Source organism: Microchirus variegatus (genome assembly GCF_963457635.1).
Source record: "Microchirus variegatus genome assembly, chromosome: 2".
Lineage (NCBI taxonomy): Eukaryota > Metazoa > Chordata > Actinopteri > Pleuronectiformes > Soleidae > Microchirus > Microchirus variegatus.
The window spans coordinates 7,480,479-7,500,161 of record NC_139803.1 but is presented as its reverse complement, the minus strand read 5'-3'; the positions used below and the strand labels follow the sequence as shown (position 1 = coordinate 7,500,161).

General features: G+C 40.7%; 1 protein-coding gene across 1 annotated transcript in view; it reads left to right on the top strand.

Moving 5' to 3' along the window:
* fstl4 (follistatin-like 4) overlaps positions 1 to 5,092 on the top strand; it is a gene marked incomplete at both ends in the record, with an annotated part of 144,266 nt that extends 139,174 nt beyond the window's left edge. Inside the window, 2 exons of the mRNA XM_083910628.1 lie at positions 4,061 to 4,170; positions 4,384 to 5,092. Of these exons, the coding sequence (XP_083766754.1) occupies positions 4,061 to 4,170; positions 4,384 to 5,092 (819 nt within the window). The remainder of the gene's footprint in view (positions 1 to 4,060; positions 4,171 to 4,383) is intronic.
* Between the last annotated feature and the right edge of the window lie 14,591 nt (positions 5,093 to 19,683).

Sequence of the window (19,683 nt, the reverse complement as noted above, 5' to 3'; positions counted from 1 at the left end):
GGAGGAGGAGCCCGGTGCCTCTGGGAGAAGAGTGAGGCTGTGTTTTTATGGGGCCAGCAGTACTTTATATATGTGTGTGTGTGTGCAACAGCGGAGGACACGGCCACAAGTAAAAGCCACCTAGGAATCCTATTTCTAATCTGTGTTATAGACACAAACATGTTCATTGTGCTGCTTTGTCCCATTGAAGGGGAAACCATCCCATTACAGCGGTGTGTGAGGTGTCGTCCTCAGTCTGTGCTGTAAGATTCTAAGTCAGAAAATCACTTTTGAACTCTAGAGATTTTATGTTGTTTTAAAGTCCCATATTATACAAAATCACATTTTTAATCATTTAAATCCTTGTGTTTGAGACTCTGGAGGTCCTATTAGTCGCCATAGTGTGAATAAAGATGACTCACTCATGTTTTTGTGGTCCTCCTCAGTTTAAGTACAGGAGATAAAACATGCAGTGTTGATTACCGCGCTTATCGGGACGTCACAAAGCGCTAAATTCCTGGAATTGTTGTCCCGGGAGCTCCGCTTTGTCCGTAAAACACGTGAGAGCGCTGGCGAGGGCGACGGCATCCAAAAACAAGAAGTCCGCGAAAAGTTCTATTCTTGGCTCCACTGTGCAGCACAGAGTTCTACACAAACTTCCAGCCTCAGAGGATTTATCTGTCCGTATACACATATATAATATTCACATACAATCCTGAAAAAAGCTTTAAACCGATTATCAAAATAGTTGATGATTAATTTAGTAATATATCGTTTCAGCTCTAATAAATAACACGTCACGCTCCAAGTAACACTTATTATTTAAAGACGTTTTAACAGTCGTTAAAGTGTCACTATGTTTTGGCAAAGATATAAGTAGTGACAATACACTGTGACCACGTGTGTGTGGGATTTAACGGTTTTCTGCTGATTTATAATCTACTCTCTCTCTCTCTCTTTCTCACTCCTGAACATTTTGTTCAGCCGGAAATTCCTTTGCAACTTGGTTTTTAAACTTCTGTCACACGACGCAGTTTTAAACGAGGCAGAAAATTTGATGAAAATTGTTTTTTTTTGTCACAGACTAAAACAATTTTCCCTCATGAAGTTTGAAACAATAGAGGATATTGAAAGCAGCTTTGATTTTGCATAATATATAGTCTTTTTTGTTGTTGTTTCTGCTGCCTGAACCACAGAAAAAACACTGTCATTTTATTAATTCCTTCCCACAGTCATTCAGAAGTAATGAATAATTAGATTTTGCCGGGCCTGAATCGCTCAAAAATGCAATTGCAGGGAAACCGCGTAATGGATTAGAGGCCACATGGATCACACCACAAATAAATGGTCTGATAATGTTATTATCATTTGGACTGAAAGTAATTGACCTGTGTCGCCACCACCACAGGCGACGACGACGACGACGACGCCGCCACGCTTCGGCGGCTCATACGCGGTAATATGTGCGCCTATCATGTGAGAGTGTGTGTGGTAATTTCAGGGAAAGCTGGGTTTTAGGATGGGCTCAATATCTCTGTGTAAACATCGCAGGGGAGCGTGAGCGTCAATTCATTACGGAAGACAAATGAAGGAATCTCCGCTGAGCAGAGAGAGAGAGGGAGACGTGGCTTTTCTGGAACACGGTCTATGAACCTTAATGTTGCTGTTTTGAATATAAATAAGGACCGACTTTTTTGGCTCTATCTATAATCAATAACCCAAAACACGTGGTGATTTATAACACTTTTTAAGAGAGTTTGTTGGTGTATAGTTTGCCCGTCGTCTACTTTAATTACCAGCATATTTTGGTTTTTTTCTGCTCCCTGAGAGGAATGAGATGAGCAGCTCTAACAGTATGTTAAAAAATAAAAAGATCAATATCATGTATCATGCATTCACTTGGGATTATTGTAGGGTTTATTTTAATTCTTAGACGACAGCAATCCACTGGGGCGTTTGAGGAAACGCCCCAGTGTTAAAAAGAATTCTGTTTTCTGATTGAACGTTGTTGAAAAGCAAACACGACTCAGTCAGAGCAAAAAAAATCCCCCTCAGGTATTTGTGCAGAAACTCAACCGTGGGGGCCTCATAAACTGAACGTGGTGGAGCTTATGAGAATCTTAAGGGTGAGCGATGACGATGAAAAGGCAGCTCGGGGCGTTAAGTTGGGAGCACCTGGCGCCCTGGAGACCACAGCTGCTGCCCTAATAATACATGAGCGATACTACACTCAACCTCATTAACTCCCCGTCACTGTTTCTCTGTAATGACCGTTTTTAATGAGGATTCTTTTTTACTGAAAAGAAGAAAAATAGAAAAGGATGAGGATGAGAAAAAAAAAACAACTCAAGCAACAAGAACTTCTATTTTTATTTCCTTGTGAGGAAAGGCTTATGTTGAGTCTGGACCCCCGCTGTGCAGCAGGTAGCGGTCTGGCTTTTTATTGGCGAGGATGTGCAGAAGACTTCAAAAATCGTTTTCTTCTCTCTCAGTTCTTTCTCTTTCCTTTTTAAAAAGATATTCTATAGGGTCTACAGCAACATTTGCTTCGGAGTCTAAACCTGGAACTACTTCAGTGAGCCGTGAGAATATGAAGAGTGAAAGAAAGTTGTGGTTTTAACACTGGAAAGTAATGTTACAGAGCAAAAAAAAAGTGGGTGTTTGTTCGACTAATAAAGCCACAGTTTTTAGGGAGGTTGCCAGCATTTTATATCTGAAGTGTTGCTGGTTTGCAAAATAATATTCAGTGTTAGTGAAACTTTATGCTCAAGAAAAGCGAATTAAAAAAAGTTTGGAAAACACTGCTGATAAACTTTGTCCTCGTCTGTGACCTGACGGCGTGATGAAGCGTGGACGCTCTGCTCATCGCACTCTGCAAACTCTGCTGAATCGGTGGCAGGTATACGGTAGAGTACGACGTGATAGATGTGTCGCTGTGGCAACAACAACAACAAAAAGGTGCTTTATCAAAGTGCAGAGACGCAGGCCTCGTATAGCGTCGCTGTTTATCTGCGTCCCGCGATGTATGGACGTGTCACCTGCCGAGCCAAGACCTGAAATATGAGCCGTTATTTTGTGAACAGGAACGAGCAGCGGGACATCATCATCATCATCATCATCATCATCATCATCATCATCATCGCACTGAAGCTAAAGGTCATTACATTCAGATTACACTGATTTGGGTTGCAAGTGGTGATATAGTGATTATTTTTCTCACTTATAGATACACTGGGAATGTATTTTTTTTAAATGCAGAGACGTCACGCTTCCATCACAAACGTGTGATCAGTGTTGTTTTGTCTACATGATGTGGAAATAATAAGCAAGAAGTTCTCAGAGACGAATATGACTCACTGTGTCAGAGAGTGTTGACAGAACTTTTTCCATGTTCTGCTGTTTATTTATTCTGCACATTATTTCGCTGAACCATTTTATTTAAAGTTTGGGGATGAGTCAGTCAGACAATTTTAGTGTTGGCTTGGATTTTTTTATTCCTATATATTTGTTCACTGGTGTCGTTTTGTAAAAAATGGGTGGATATGAGGACGATGATGGAGCAATTAGCAGTTTGTGTTTGTCATGAACTCATGCACATACAGAAACTGGATTACTGTGATCCATTCTGACTTCTTCTGTCATTAACTTATACTACAACTATAACTATATAAACAAACCGGAGCAAAAAGTACTCAAAATGTTTTAAATTGGATTGGATTTGTGAAGAAAAATTGTGTATTTTACGACTTCTGCACAATTATCGCTACTCTCGTTGTTCGTCTTTAATATGTGACATAAACTGATTCATAACTTTGACTCAACAACACATAAGAAGATGCATTTTGTCAAGCCTGAAGATTTAAGACCGATAAACACACACCGCAGGATGTCCATATAAGGAGAAATTTACCAAGGGTTCACCTGTGGCACTGATCTGTGAGCACTAAGGGTTAAGGACCATCGTTTTTTGTACTGGACATTATCCTCAATGATAATCTGGTTATCTGTACCTCTGTCTAACTATTTCAGAAGTGTCTATCTTCGTTTTTATATTCATGTGCTCGTATGAATTGTCTCACAGGTGATTCCTCAAGCCAGCGTGGGAGAAGTCCATCACGCCATCCGCACGACTTTTCAGAGAGTCAACGACTTCTTCATTCCCCCGACCAACCTCATCATCACTCATGTGAGGTAAAGCAGCAGCACACACACACACACACAGTGGGCCACCTCTGACCTTAAAACAGAGGCGACCTCATTGCTCACACATCACTGCTGTCCTTCTGAAAATACAGGTGGAAGTGAGCAAATGAGAATTCTAATGAGAATCTCAATGTTATTAATCACCGGCCGCGAGAAATCCACAGAGGCTATTAACCTTTCCTTTGAACTTTGTCGCTTTAGGTTTGCCTTTGTCTTCCTCAAAAATGAACCGGCGGTGCACAAGATCGACCTGGAGACGCTGCACCGCGTCAAGACCATCAGCCTGAAGAACTACAGCTGCATACCGCTCAGCATGGCCTACACGCACCTCAGCGGCTTCTACTTCGTCCAGTGTCAGAACAAGAGCCGCGCGCTCGCCCCGCCGCCGCAGCTCCTCATCGACAGCGTGACGGACGCCGTCATCGGGCCCAACCTCAACGTCACGGGGCAGCCGTTCGTGTCGCCGGACGGCCGCTACATCGTCAGCTCCCACCCGCTCAGCTCGATGCTGACGGTTCAGACTGTGTCCTTCCAGGGCGAGCTGGGTCTGAACCGGGAGATAGACGACGAGACTCTGGTTGTCTCTGATCTGGTTTTCCAGCCCTCCTTTACAGAGTCTAACCAGCACGTGGTCGTGGCCACGTCCAGCTCAGGCACGGACCTGCTATTTGCCGATCTGGCCTCGGGCCACGCCGAGGTCCTGCGGAGCCTGAAGGAGCCGCTGTCCGTCCACGCCTGGCCCTGGGGCGGCGCCAGCAGGGTGGTGGTCTCGAGCGGCTTGTTCGGACAGTATCTGGTGACGCCGTCGGCCGAGTCCCTCTTTGTCCTGAACGGCAAACAGAGAACACCGCACTGCGAGGTGTCAGACATCAAGAGAGGGAACACAGTTGTGTGGGTCGGTGAGGTATGAGTACAAACACGCATAAAAGCAGGAGGATGTAGGTGTTAAAGAAAAATCATCAGAGAGGGGGTAAAAAAAAAAAAAGATCAGGCCAAATTACCTATTATAAAGATTTATATGAAAACAAGATGTGGACTCAACCCTGGGACTAAGCGAGAGGGGACACATGCCTGGGTTTATTGTAACGCTTAAAAATAGAGTCATTGAAAAAGAAAAAGAAACATAAGAAACCCTGTTGTGATATTTCTATTGGGAGAAAGTGTCAATGCCATCCAGTGCAACAGTGATCTATGTGCACTTAACGATAAGAATTGTACATTATTGCACTTCCTTCCACGTTATCACAGCAAAAAAAATAGGCACCTGAGGGGGGGGAGGGGTTATTAACAAAAACTATGAACTATGCACAATGCTCACTTTTTTAGAGTAAAAAGCTTTCCAATTCTGTTCATCTCAAAGCGTTTGTCGTCTTTCACCCAGTTACCACATATAATCACCACGATCTGTCTGTCCTGTCTGGCCTGTAGTGTCTCTGTGTGTGTGTGTGTGTGTGTGAGTCCTTTTAAGAGCTACCGATCCGTCCGTTCACTCGCCTTTTCTCCATGTGTCGTCTCTCAGAAATATCGTTTCTCCTCACACCAGCCGCCGCTGGCTTTATGCATACGTGTAATACTCTCTCTATTGACGTTGTCTATCCAAAGAGCCCGATTGGTCCATTTCCTGTCAACAATGGATGTTTTCGCTCACTGTGAAAGGTCTTGCCCCCCCCCCGTCCCCCCGTCCGTGAATGAGCACTACATCTTACAGTCTCTGGCAATGGTATAATCTGTCCCACGCTGTCTCTCCAACAGTTATTTTTGCGCCCGCAAGCACAACTCTGTGCCGCCGAGCCTGAAAACACCACTTAGTAGATTCCCTCAGGGTAATGACTCGGGTTTATGCTGACCCACATGCCGAGGCCGTGCCAAAGTGGCATCAAGTCCACTCTCTGAGCGGCTGTGAGCATTTGTGTATCCTCCTCCCAGATCAAACGTCAGGGCAGATAATCCTGCAACAACAATGGCCACAATTAATGATTCTGTCATTTGTGTTTATGATTGACTTTTACTGTCCAGGTTTGTAAACGCAGGTCGGCGTCTGAATAAACACCAGCAACTTTACATCCGTCAATAATACACCAGATATTCTTTCTCTCTGTGTGGACGAGCATCATCATCTCTTTTGCACAAACGTAACGATCCATTAGCAGAAAGACTTCTTATGCAGAGGTGATAAAAAAAAAAGGGAGGTGAAGGAAAAATGATGTTTTTTCATAGCGTCTCGTAAACATTCCCGACTCTTGACAGTAGCCCGATCTGTACGTTAACACCCCTGATGGCTCTTTTATCGGGTGCAAATGGATTCCGACGTCTTAGGATAACGACTTATTTCCTTTAATGCTGCTTTGCAGTGAATATTATTCCACGGAGGTTTTTTCCAATTCTCATTTAGAAAACAGTGTTAGAAAATTAATCAAGGGTTCAGAAGCGTACTCACAAGACAGAGAAAATAAAGAAACACAAATGAAACCATCCTGACTATTGACGTGTTTACACCGGCTCGGCACAGCACGGCACCGTTAAGTTACGTTTCCACTAGCATAATACCTGGTACCATACCTAATACTTAAGGCGAGTGCCATCACAGGAAGAGACGTCAACAGTCAAGCTGAACTATGCCGAACAGTAGATCAGTTAAAAAGACTTAATAATCCTGAAAAAAATGACCAGGGAAATGTCTAAAATCTGTCTAAAATTTAACACAGGCGTCTGGTGTATTTAGCGACAGTTACAGCAACGCTCAATCACAGAATTAACAGAGGACATTATGAACGTTTTCCTCGATATAAATGTTCCCTAAACATTGGTATCATGGCCAATCTGGACACATAAAGCTGATCTTTTATTGTACTCTGATTTAACACAGTCAGTATCAACAGTGCAGCGTTTTATCTGCGTAATATGAGCGTCAACTGGAGCATGTGAATGTGAAATAACACAAATTATAACAAATCTCCAACAGCAGCAAACAAATCTGCTCCTTCTCTTTCCCTCATTAACAACACCATTAGTCCAAAGGGTTTCCTCGGTTAATATAACATTTATTTTTATTTATTTTCTCTTACCAGTGGCTAAGTAAGTTATGTAAATTGATGTCTGGCAACAAACTTGGCTGTTTGAGATTGTTTTGCTCTCTGTCTGCAAATAACAACACTGAATCAAGGGAGGGGTGAAATAAAAAAAATATAACATCCAGCCTCCTAAATTCAACAAAAATAAGATGGAAAATGATAGTCAGTGTGAAAAAAACAACATGTTTTATCACTTCACTTTGCAAGGTTTGCTCAACCTCATCACACCTCAGACACCTCAGTGTTATTCTCCTGAGCTGAAATACACAGAATATCAGCTGCACAAATACTCACAGCCTTTGGGATCTTTATTTTTATTTTATTTATTTATTTTATTTTATTTTTTGTTGTGGCAGCTCAATATCAGATGATATTAAACTCACATTTATCTCTGAAGGCCTGGTCCACCCACAGACCTGGAGGTAAAAGTCTGACTATAATGACGCTCATCTTTTATTCCCCCACTAACAAACAGCTCCCCCCAATCAAATATAATCATCGTCTACTAATAGGTAGCTGTGCCTGTGACTCCCCCCCCAAATGCAATGTGTAGGGTAGAAACCGAGCTTTGTAAGAAAAAGAAAAGAAAAGAAAAATGGGAGTGAAACAGATTTGTCGTCCTTTGTTTGTGATTTTACTGTAAAAGTATTTGCTGCTAATTCTGCCATGGGACAAAAAAAACAACAACATTGTGGCACCAAGGCCTGTTTTTGTTTGAAAACACGATGTTCAACCATCTTAGACCACTGTTGCACTGAGGAGAAAATGATAGTATGTCAACATAATGTGACATTCGTTTTTGTTTTCTCAATTTGTCGGTAACACGTTATCATAAATACACACTCTGAGCATGAGTTAAGCATTAATACATATTGAATTCCATATAATAATATAATAATACTCATTAGTATGCAGTTCATAAACACAGTTATAAATGTTTCACTCATTTAGCTGAGGAACAGTGTCCAAATAGCTGCTGTACCCAAGCGGCCAATAAAACTCTCTGTGTTTTAATTAAATTATTATTTATTTATATTTATTTATTTGTCTATATTTATTATTTATAATTAATTAAAACCTACACAAATAAAATGTATTTAATTTATTTTTAATTTTATCTGTGCATTAATTTGAATTCTGTCTATGTGGGATTCAGTTAACATCATGCTTATGTTTTATTTAACGACAATGGGCGGATTTTATTCCAAACATTTTTATTTGAAACTTAACTAAATAAATTACCACTAAATACCACAGAATCATTCATTACAGTGTACATGCCAACACTTCATCAACATGAGTAAAACATATAATAACAATAACTGTGTTTATAAACGACATACCAATGAGTATTCATGCGTTATAAATGATGAATTCAATATTTATTCATGGTTAAAGATGCCAAAAACGGTTACTACACTCAAATTCAAAAGTTCAAAACTTTTAGGTTTTCGTTTTCTCCGCCATTGTTGCTCAGACGTAACTGGCAACCTGTGGTAGCATGGCAGCTGAGACTCTATTGACTGCAATGATTGGTGGGCGGCTGTAGGTGGCGCCACATGCCAAAACATGATTTCAAAACGTAAATGATTTGCGGTCTGCAAAAGATTTTTTTTTAATTGCAAATATTTTGGCTGTACTGTTGTTGTCGGTGAGTCTCTGTGACATATTGGGAGCATTTTATAGCGAGTTGCTTTAGATTTATTACATAATGCACCTTTAACTAAAGCTAATAGTGTGTACTTATTATAACGTGTTACCAATTTGTCAAATAAGTGGAACCTTTCAGACTCTGACGTCCGTCCGTCTGTTTGTCCCAAACTCAAACACTCCTCGACAGTATTGGACCACTCAGTGAAATGCATGTAAAGACAGAAAGTAGTGTCAGACTCTCATACAGTTTACAGTTGCTTGTTGAATAAAGTCACTCCCCGTCGTCGCGCAGCTTAACTCTTTTGACGGTCAATCTCGTCAGACCTACGGCGTCGCTAACTCGAGCCGCGGCGCGCAAGAACGCTGCAGAGTCGTCTGCAGCACCTGCGCTTGCTGATGTAACTACACGTTATTGGCTAGCTCATGTTTGTTTGTTTTTGTTTTTTTGTTTGGATCTACCGTCAGTGTCACATGACTATTTCTGTACCTCTCTTCCCCCCCAAAAAAAACCCACACATGCGGGGGGGGGAGGGAGGGGGGAGGGGAGGGGCTGCAGAGCTGGAACTGCTTTGGTTGTGATAGACATTTATAGGAGCCACTGTTGTTGTAGATAACATTTTGTTCATGTTTAAAAACAGGTTCCGACTGACTGTACAGTTTTCTTTATGCATTTTGTGTGTTCTGGTTTATGAGGGAATTGTTTTGTAAGAAAAAAATCGAATTAAATATATTGTAAAAACCAGCGATTTTTTGTTGCCGTGTCGTTTCTCAACCCTCGCTCAAACACAGCATCTCAAACTCTCCAGAGCCCATCCAAACAAATGGGATGTGGGACTTATCCTACCTGAATTGTACTTGCTCCTACTCCTACAAAGCATTCCAGGCAATTGAAGTCGAATTTCAGAAAACATGGACGATCGCGGCATTTTTGACTGTCGGCAATTCAAACAACTCTACACGCAGAGAAGTAACATTTTTAGCCTATTCATGTGACTCCATGGGCACCGCCATTATTCTCAGACTTAATTTTGGTGAAGTGGAGGTGGTAGATCCCACTTCGACAGGCATTCCAGTGCACATTTTCTTGTTGGATGTAGGATCAGTCCCACGTCCAACTGGTTTGAATTGTCTCTGGAACGCACCATTACACCTCACAAAAGAAGAAAAGTAATCATTTGTCTGCAGATTACTTTCTCTATTCTCCTCCAGAAAAGACAAAAAGGTCGACGTGTTTCTTTTCTGGACACAAACCACAGGTCAAATATGACATTAACTAAACTAAAACGATTCATCAATCAAAGCAATCGTCGGTTCATTTTCAGTTTCTCAATTTTAGCGATTAGCAATTTAATTGTTTCTGCAGTGGTAAAATGTCAGTTTAGAAATGAACGCATGTAAAACTGAGCCGAGCTGTCAATCAGTGGATGTCAGAGAGAGTGAGTGAGTGAGAGCACACCTGTAGTGAATGACTGAGTGATTGTGGGTGAGTGAGTGAGTGTGACAGGGTGAAATCAAAAGAGTGTTCCAGTTCACTCCTCTGTCCACTCTGCTGCCGTCTGTGGAGACGTCTCACTGCACTGGACAGATGCTCAGGGAGGCTCTCAACACCCGTGAGAGTTAAGTGATTTTAAAACGTATCCATTTGTTTGTGATTGTTGTTGTTTATGTCGTGTGTTTTGTGTTAAATTTTGAATTATTAGTGCATAGCAGTAGTGTGGAGATTGAAAACAAGTCCAAAACGACCAATTTTTCTCAACAAATGACAGCACAATGAGCAGAAGAGGGACTTTAAACAGCTTTTAAAAACGATGGAATATGGGCTCATCTTTCTTTTTCTTTTAATTCTAGGACTTTAAACCAATTATGTCATAAAATGGAAGTTCTCCCACATCCCTCTTCCTGATGCTGTAGGAAGCTTAGACACTGTGTTTTCTTATTATAATAATAAAGATTATTGTGTCCTATACGAAACATCCCCTTTTTGGTGTATTGTTGGACTCCACACCTGAAAGAAGGTTTATTACAGAATGTAGGAAACTATAAGGCGTTTTTATTGTTAATCAATAGTGAACACGACTTGGTGTCATGTAATTTGAGAATAACAGGAAATGAAATGCTCCCTTCAAAGTAAAATAACTCATTCAATAATAACTGGAGACTTTATTTTTTTCATTTAACTCTATGTACACCCATAAAACTTACAATGAATATTTCTGTAATCATTTCTAAATTCTACAGTTCTTTGCAGGAACATTTACTTGAAATTCTTCTTAAAAATATTTTAAAGGTAGTTTGGTAGGCTGAATCATCAAATATCAAGTTTTCACTATTTCAAAATAAAAATAGAAGACAGAGAATAATTTATAATAGTAAGTGAATGGACCGTGCACTAACACAGTCTCCTCTGACTTTAATGTCCTTGAAAATACATTTTGAACATTTCTGCACATGCAAAAGACGACCCGGCTAAAAGAGACGTCAGAGGTGATCTGAGGGAAGTAAAAATGCAAAAAAAAAACCAGAACAGAAAGTCTCTTAGTTTTGCAACTGACAATGTTTTCAGGCTGCGATATCTGCCAAGGATTAGTGAAGAACAAAACACTAGTTTTTCTTTTAGAGACACTTTCCACTGCCAAAATCAACACAAATCTGTTATTTAACAACCGTAAATGAAACTATTAACTGTATAATGTTTCAACATTTCCCTGCAGTACATACAACAGGTCACTGGAAAACAAACTTATTGTGATATTTTGAAGAAACTTCATTTTCAAAATCACATGATTAACACCTTGGAAGTGTCGGAAACTGGAAAGTGACCAGACGTTTGTGCTAAGTCTCCATTTGTCATCTAAATTACAACTAATCAATTGTGTGTCTGTGCTCAACACGCTCCAACAATCAATGAGCATCACTTATACTGGGGACACTGTCAATAAACTCTCCATCACTGTCACGGTGGCAGAAAGACGAGGGAATAAAGACTTCAGGAGACAAAGATGAGACGAGAGGAGAATCTGATCAACCAATTACAGCCCTGTGCATCCCTGTCTGTCTCAATCTCCTTTTATTTATTTTATTATGGTTTGTAATATACTGTAAAGTTGATTGTTGTACCGTCTTTACCCCCTTTTTTTTCTGCACTTAAGTCTCCATCCCTGTGCCGTGTGTCCCACTGGTACCCAAAATAGTTGGAGTAGGATTTATCTCCGCTCGCCTCTAAAACGCCAAATTGTTCCCCGTGGTCGATTTTCCCTTTCCTCTCCACCTCCATTTAAATACCAGCAGGAACTAGTTAGGGTTTTATTAGCACCTGATTCATACAAGTAAATTACGCCGTAAATCCTGGCCTGTAGCGGAATGTGTTGCCATAACGATAACAAAACAGTGTTCAGTAAATAACAACTCTGAGAGCAGACTAAATGATGAGTAAGTCCTCCGTCTTTTTTTTTAGGATTATGACGCATCACTTTCACTCGTATAAAGATGAAATTAAATTGGTTGAAGCAAAGTTAAAGGTACGATTAGATTTCAGCGACAAACAGGTGAGAGAAAACAGCTTGGTAGTGTTTTTAGTAGCATCTAATCTCACGTCTGTTCATGCTTTATTGCAGTTAATGTTAGTTCCTGATGAAAGCAGTTACAAATATCCATATTTGTACTCAACTGTGTGATGTTATTGGAGGATGAAGGCTGCAGTTTTCCCTTGTGTCTCTTTTGTTTGTGTTTCTCTTTTACAGTCCAAAAAACATGCAAATTGGGATTAGGTTGATTGCAGAATCTAAACTGGCCATAAAAGTTAAGTGAAGTGATTATTAACTGGTGACCTAATCAGAGTTTAATATGCTCGGGGCTTGGATTAAGATCCCGCTGGGGCCAAAACAAAAAATAAGGATTAGCAACATTGACAATGGACGGATGAAAATGATAGTTTTCTAGTATTCTTAGCACCGCATCACAAGCCAATGAGACCAGGCAGAGCCACAAATCAAATTATTGGATTAGGTATTGGAGATTGGAGTTGTGTTTCTGGCAAATAATATTAGAAGAAAACGCAGCTGTTGGAGCTTCCTCCGTTTGTCAGCAATGTCCTGTTTGGGGTGTTTTTATTCCATCCTACTCAAGTGCTGAGTGTTGTATATTATGAGTACAAAGTCAAAGACAAAAAACATGAGCTCCTGTGTCTCATGGAGAACAATAATAAATGGAAAACTACTCAGCAATAAGAATATATTTATTTTACAAGTGAGAATAAATGCAGCTTCTCGTTTCCAAGTTGCACATTTGTTTAAAAAAAGTTGATCTATTGCTCTTCTCCCCCTCGGTCGGACACCCAGCACGCTCCTCCTTCCTCTTCCTCTGCCGATCTCCTGTGCCTCGTATCTCCACAGTAGCACGGGCCATAATTGATATGTTGTCTTGTGCGCACTGTGCGCGTCTCTGCGTGAAAACACGCAACACCTCGGTTCACTTCAGAATCACTCGGGCAGAAGCTGGCGGGCGGTGACCTCCTCGTCGTCGAGTCCTTGAGTCGACTGCGGGGGGAACGCGGATGGAATGTTCTCCGGTGAACCCGTGCGACTGCTGAGAATGCAATCCCTCCTCTCTACGTGATAGCACAGGGTTTTTATAGAGCAGGAGAAACACGGTGTTATGTCTGTCATTTGGTCTTTCTTCAGGGACGAGGATAAGAAACGGAGCTTTTAAAGAAGCAAAGGGTGGCTCGTCATTTTGCAGAACCTTGATGTTGTTTCACAGCGGCACAGACAATAAAAGTGCATGTTTCAGGTCTTTTCAGATCTGACCTCGTATTGCGATGAAAACATGTACCAGTTACTGTGATTGCAGACCAAATTGCGTCCATTATCCATCACAGGCTTAAATGCACATAACAAAGACCTCCGACAGACTCACAGCAACTCAGAATTTATTACATTTATAACATTTACAAGTCTGTGAACAGGTTTCAATTCACAGATTATGTCAGCATACACTTAATAATCTGTTAACTATTAGCATCAGGTGGTTGTTTCTGTGTCTTTTGCAATAATGCAATACACTTCAAAAGGAGAAGTAACTCGTTGTGTCACAGATTTGTTGTCAGTTCAGTTTAGATTAGATTTTATTGATCATTCACTCGGGGGAAAAATCTTGTATTTACTGCTGTGAATGTGCAATCACATGGTTACTTATAAATGTGTATGCAAGGAAAATACATGAGGGTTTTTATAGTATCATCGTTTTTAAACTGTATGAGCCTTGTTTTTATTTTTAAGCATCTTGTGGCTCTGTTTGTGCTTGTTATGTTTCTGCAATTCTGAGAAACGGTTGCATCTTCTTTTCCGTTTAAAAAAAACAAAGTTAACTACAATTATAAACTGAAATGTATTATGAAACCGGAGCTTAATTTGTTTGCCGGACAAAAATGCACTTTATTCTTTACCCAGTGTAATGTCTTTTATGTCGTTTCATCCCCCGTTTGCGGCAGATGATGTAAAAACAGACGCACAGAAGCTTTTTCGGTTTATGATAAAACTCCAAAATAGCAGCAAACAATTCTTTGTAAACACACGCCTGCAGACACAGAAATGTGCTTCTGCGGTGGCACTGGCCCAAACCTATTTGGAACTACTGGGGCTTCAGGCTTATCCCACTTAAATAAGCAGCCATCCAGAAAGAGAGTGTCTTTATATACAGCAGGCAGCGCGGTCTGTGTGGTCTGTAGGCGGGAAAAAAGGGTTTAATGCTACTTCAAAAATGGGTAGATCGACAATAAGCGTCCCCGAAACAGAGCACGCAAATCTGGTTTGGTACAGTTTTGGAGAAGGCATTCGAGGTGGAGATTATTCAAATTGAGAGGCAGAGTCATCTTTTAAATTCATTACTTCTGGACCTGGTTTTCGGGAGCACTGCTTTAAGTTGTAAGCCTCAAATATTTCTCACACAAGGGCTTCCTGCAATCAAAGCGAGAATATTACAGCAATTTAACTCCCTGTGCTTCCAAGATGGTGGTGGTGAGAAATATTCCCTTTGCTCTGCACATGGAAGACTTTACATTTTTTTTTTAAAGTCTACTATAAGAGTCGTCTTTTATCAGACAAACTGCTGACATGTTCATCTCGCCTGCACTTTTTAGCCAAACTAGCAGCACTTGCTCTCGGGCTAATGTCAGTTGGTCCAGACTTTAATGAAAGTTAATGAAGCCTTATTATTCTAACGACCGCCCTGCTTTTCTCTAAGGGCAGCGTTTGTTTATTTGGTGACCACGAAGAACAACAAAAAATAGCAAATTGGTTGTTTTTTTTTCCCTCTACTGATATGGATGTGTTAACCTTCCTCTCTGTTTAATTCCCGCTCGTAAACTCTGAGTTTGTTTATTCACATCCCAAATAAACAGCGTGTTATTTCTGCTGGGGACGGACAAATGATTATTTAAAGGACTCAGCAAATTATATTTAACAAGGACGTCTGTGGTGACAAAACGGGCCATAATGAAAGTAATGTTTTTACTGATGTGCTGACACTGTTGGAGCGTTCTCCCCAGCTGTAGCCCCCCCACGTTTTCGCTTTATGGGACAAATAAAAGAGGAAGCAGAAGGGGACGAGCGATGACGACAGGTGGGGGAATAAAGGGGTGCACAGAAATAGCCTTTAAGGAAACAAGAGGTCATTTTTGTGCCGTGTTGTGGTTACGTCCTGTGTCAGCACTGGACCACAAATATCTGAATTATAAGATCAAGACGAGCTAATTTCTTATTTTCAACGGTTTTCCTTCTTTTTTTTCAAAGGTTAGAGGCGGGATGTTATGTTCATGTGTGTTTTTAATCTGTTGGGTATTTCATTTTTAGTCAAATATGAGTGATATTGTGTTAATTAATATACATTTATTAATTTGTCTTTGGGGGTTGAGGTGTCAAAGTCCCCAAAGAGTGTGGTTCCCAAACTATGTGTAGAACCATATACGGTTCTTCGGCTTGTCCTCATAGGAGAACCTGTTTTGGCTCCAGGTAGAAACCTTTAAACCCTTTATTCAGGAAAGGGGCTTTAAAGGGTTCTCTGAAGAAAGGGTTTTTCACAAGCAAATGGTTCCAGGTAGAACCTCAGCCCTTGTAGACCCTTTAGGAACCCTTATTTCTAAGAGTGTAGGTTACAAAATAAGGACAAAAAGAGGACAGATTACGTGAAGGATGTAGGGCTCGCTGGGGTAAAACAGTGAGATCTCCCCCAAAGTGAAACTGTACAAAAATTCAAATTTCTCTCCACTAAGACAACAGGAATGTATCGAGGCACAAATCAAACAGATAATCCATCACCATAAATACTGCAAGATCTAATTAAGTGATATCATGAAACAGGCTAAGAGGGAGGAGTAATATAGCACATTTGTAGGGGTTTTGGGGGGGTAATTTGTGGATTAAAGCAAAATTCAGACAGCATTTCCACTTCTAACTTGAGAATGAGAGACGATGAAGGATCAAACACCTGATGTGAGGAGTTCTCTAGATAATTGATGCTGAAGTCGACCCTCGACACAAACTGTCTCCCTCCACGGCAGCTGCAACAAGCATGTCTAAAAAAAAAGTGTGGATAAAGTGGTGCTTAAGCACTCAACTCTGCCAACAAACAAAAAAATAAATAAAAAAATACATAAATCTTGTTCCATCTCCCGGGCGGATTTTTTGACGAGTAGGACGATCGCTGTGCAACAGCCAAGAAAATATGCGGCGTGTCTTCCTGTCAACATTGTCTCATCCAACATTGCAGTTCAGACCACTCAGCATAAGCTGGTGTAATCTTTAAAGTGAATCCCGCTGCAATTACACTCCTGTGTCTTTCAACAACGTGCCGGCGAGGACTCGCTCAAGAGTCACTGAGGAAACTTCACAGAGTCCTTTTAAACTCGTTTTAGCTTCATCTCATTGTACGTACATGACTGTATGACTGATGCTAGTGAGCTGCTGAGGTGACGACAACGTGAAAGTCATGTCAAGGCGAGATACATTCTGCTTTATTTCATTCATCGTTAAATGATGGTAACACCTGGCTCCTGTTGAATCATATTAAAAAATACAGTTTAGTGACTGTATTTGAACATATAGTAATACCACAATGTCTCCTGTAAACAGAGTGAAACATTTTCCTGCCCTCAGGTTCCTCTGGCAGGTGTTTTTTAAGACTTTTTAAAAGTTGTTATCACCTTCAACAAATTACACATCTGGTATTCTTCACACTTTCCCAGGAACAGGATATGACAGGGGGAAGGAAGTGTGCAACATGAGCTACCTGTTTTTTCTTAAAGGAAGAACGGCAGGTGTTTAGACATGTAGTCTAATTAACTGACTTCCACACAAGCTGTGTGTCAGAGAGAGAGAGAGAGCTTTCCAGGAATAATTTTAATGCATTTTTGAAAATCAGGAAATGATCCATTTGCCCTGATGCACTTTGACAGTGAGCTGACTGTGGCCTCAAAAACAAAAAGTATCCCGGAATGACTTGAAATTTACCATCATAATACTCAGCATCGCCCTGAACAAGTGCGAATCTATTAAGAAATAATTTGACCGAGGCAGGAAGACCATGAAGAGACAGCTGCAGCCATGTGCTCCAAGTGTAGAAATTGTCCGTCTGCATCGTTATAGGCTGAACAGTTGACAGGTGGCTTTGTGTCTCTCTCTCTGGTTAAACAATGCCCATGGTACACAAGACATGCTGTCTGTTTCAACAGGTTGGCCCAGACTGGGCGTTGGCAGTCTGGCAGGTTGGCCCAGACTTGGGTGTTGCACTACTATAGTGCAACACCCAAAAGAACTATAGAACTATAGAAATGCACGGTTTGTACAGGAGAAGAAAAAGATGTTTGACTTTTTGTCAAAGATCAGGCACAAAGTAGATTTGGCCTCAGGCTCTTCTTCTTCTGTTGTTGTTGTTGTTGTTGTTGTTTATTTTTGGAAGAAGACAGAATTCAACTTGATACTACTAGACACAAACATTTGCATTTTGCTCTGTGGTTTGTGAACTCTTCATGGTTGTTTTTCTTTAAAATGTGAAATTCAATGTTCCCTATGCTAATTCCATTCCTGTCATCTTTATTGCACCTAAAATTGCAAATGCCAATAACGCAGGATAAGAGGGAATAAAATGGATAATGTACCTGAATAGAAGAGCAATTGGATTTAAGGACATTGTGTCGACGACAAAGGATTCCGTCGTGTTTACTGCACCCTTTTCTTCACATCTGACCTTTTGTCATTTATTTACAGCGTCAGACGATGCACATTGTCCAGTCTGCCTTGTAATTACAAGCGCTCCTGAATGATCCTGGATGCGTTCCAGCAAGAGAATGCGTCGGGGCTGCTATATTATGGGGTTTCGAATGCGACAGTCGATAACTCATCAGCAGTGACGGAGCACAAACACAAACGGGCAGGCAGTCGTCTGTGCAACGAGAAGCACAGCCGCACTGACGCAGTCCTTACCTCCAAAGACAATTACTCTGTCTCACTCGCACAAAACTTAACGGGCGTCGTCGTCGTACACAAACATCCGCATAAAATCCTCCAGCTAATGTTATGCACACGGGCGTACGGACCCCCGAGTTGGATTTAGATTCTGTAAATGTTTGAAGGCACATAACGGATGAGCCAAAACAACCACCACATGGTCCTGAGCTGATCCTTGAAGAAAGAATCCAAACACTGGCAAATGTGGGGAATGTTCATCGATATGCATCAACAGGATAAACAAGATAGTCCAGAAGACAATCGTTGACACTCTTCACAGTTGTGTCCTGTGAAACAGAGCTGTACCTGTAATTATACTGCTCCATGGAGCTTCCTGTATTCTTATACATCATGTTCCACACTGTATCTGCAAAATCCACTAATGAGGAACGAGAGCAAAAGAGACTAATGGACCTCGCACTCATTAATGAGCGGTTAGCATTTGTGCGCCCGTTTGTCCATATCGTATATTAGTTAATGCATCACTGTCATCGATTAGCTCCGATAAGGCGCTCGAGTCTTCGGCGATTAATGCATTTAAATTCAAATTTAATACATGAGCCGACCTCTGACACAGAACAGTTCACATGGAACTCACACAGCATCAGTGCTGAATCTAAATTACATACATAAGAGGAGACTGATATGATGCATTTAGCAGCACATTATCATCTAACTTGACACAGAGAATTTTTTTTTTTTACAAAAACGGCATACTATACTATTTGTCGTCCAAAATTTAACAAAAAACAACAGACTATACTATGTTGTCCTAAATTTGTAAAAAAAAAAAAAATGTCATGCTGTAGTATGTTGTCCAAAAAGGGTCAACAACGTCATAGTATGGTATGTTGTCCAAAATTGAAAAGAAAAAAAATCAATTTCCACATAGGAGTTTTAATTTGCATCATATTTGAGACAATATTCTTGAAAAAAAAATCAACAAACAAATGCAACAAATCCAATAAAAATAATGTAGCAATGGAACTGGCAGGGTAGAAATCGATTATTTAAAAGTTTGTGTGGCTTCCAAATTTTATGAATGAAGTAATATCACGTTTGTCCACCGGAGGGCAGTTTAGATAAATCTATTTGGAATAATCCACTTCCTGTTTGCCATTCAGAAGTTCCAAACATGTGGAGCCAGCAGGAGCAGGAGGAGACACCCGGGAGGAGGACGAGGACGAGGAGCAGCTGGGACAAACATGTGGTAACTGCTGCTTAAAAATGATCCACACATTTCTTAGATGTTCTGTTACAACTGTTGTTAACATCTG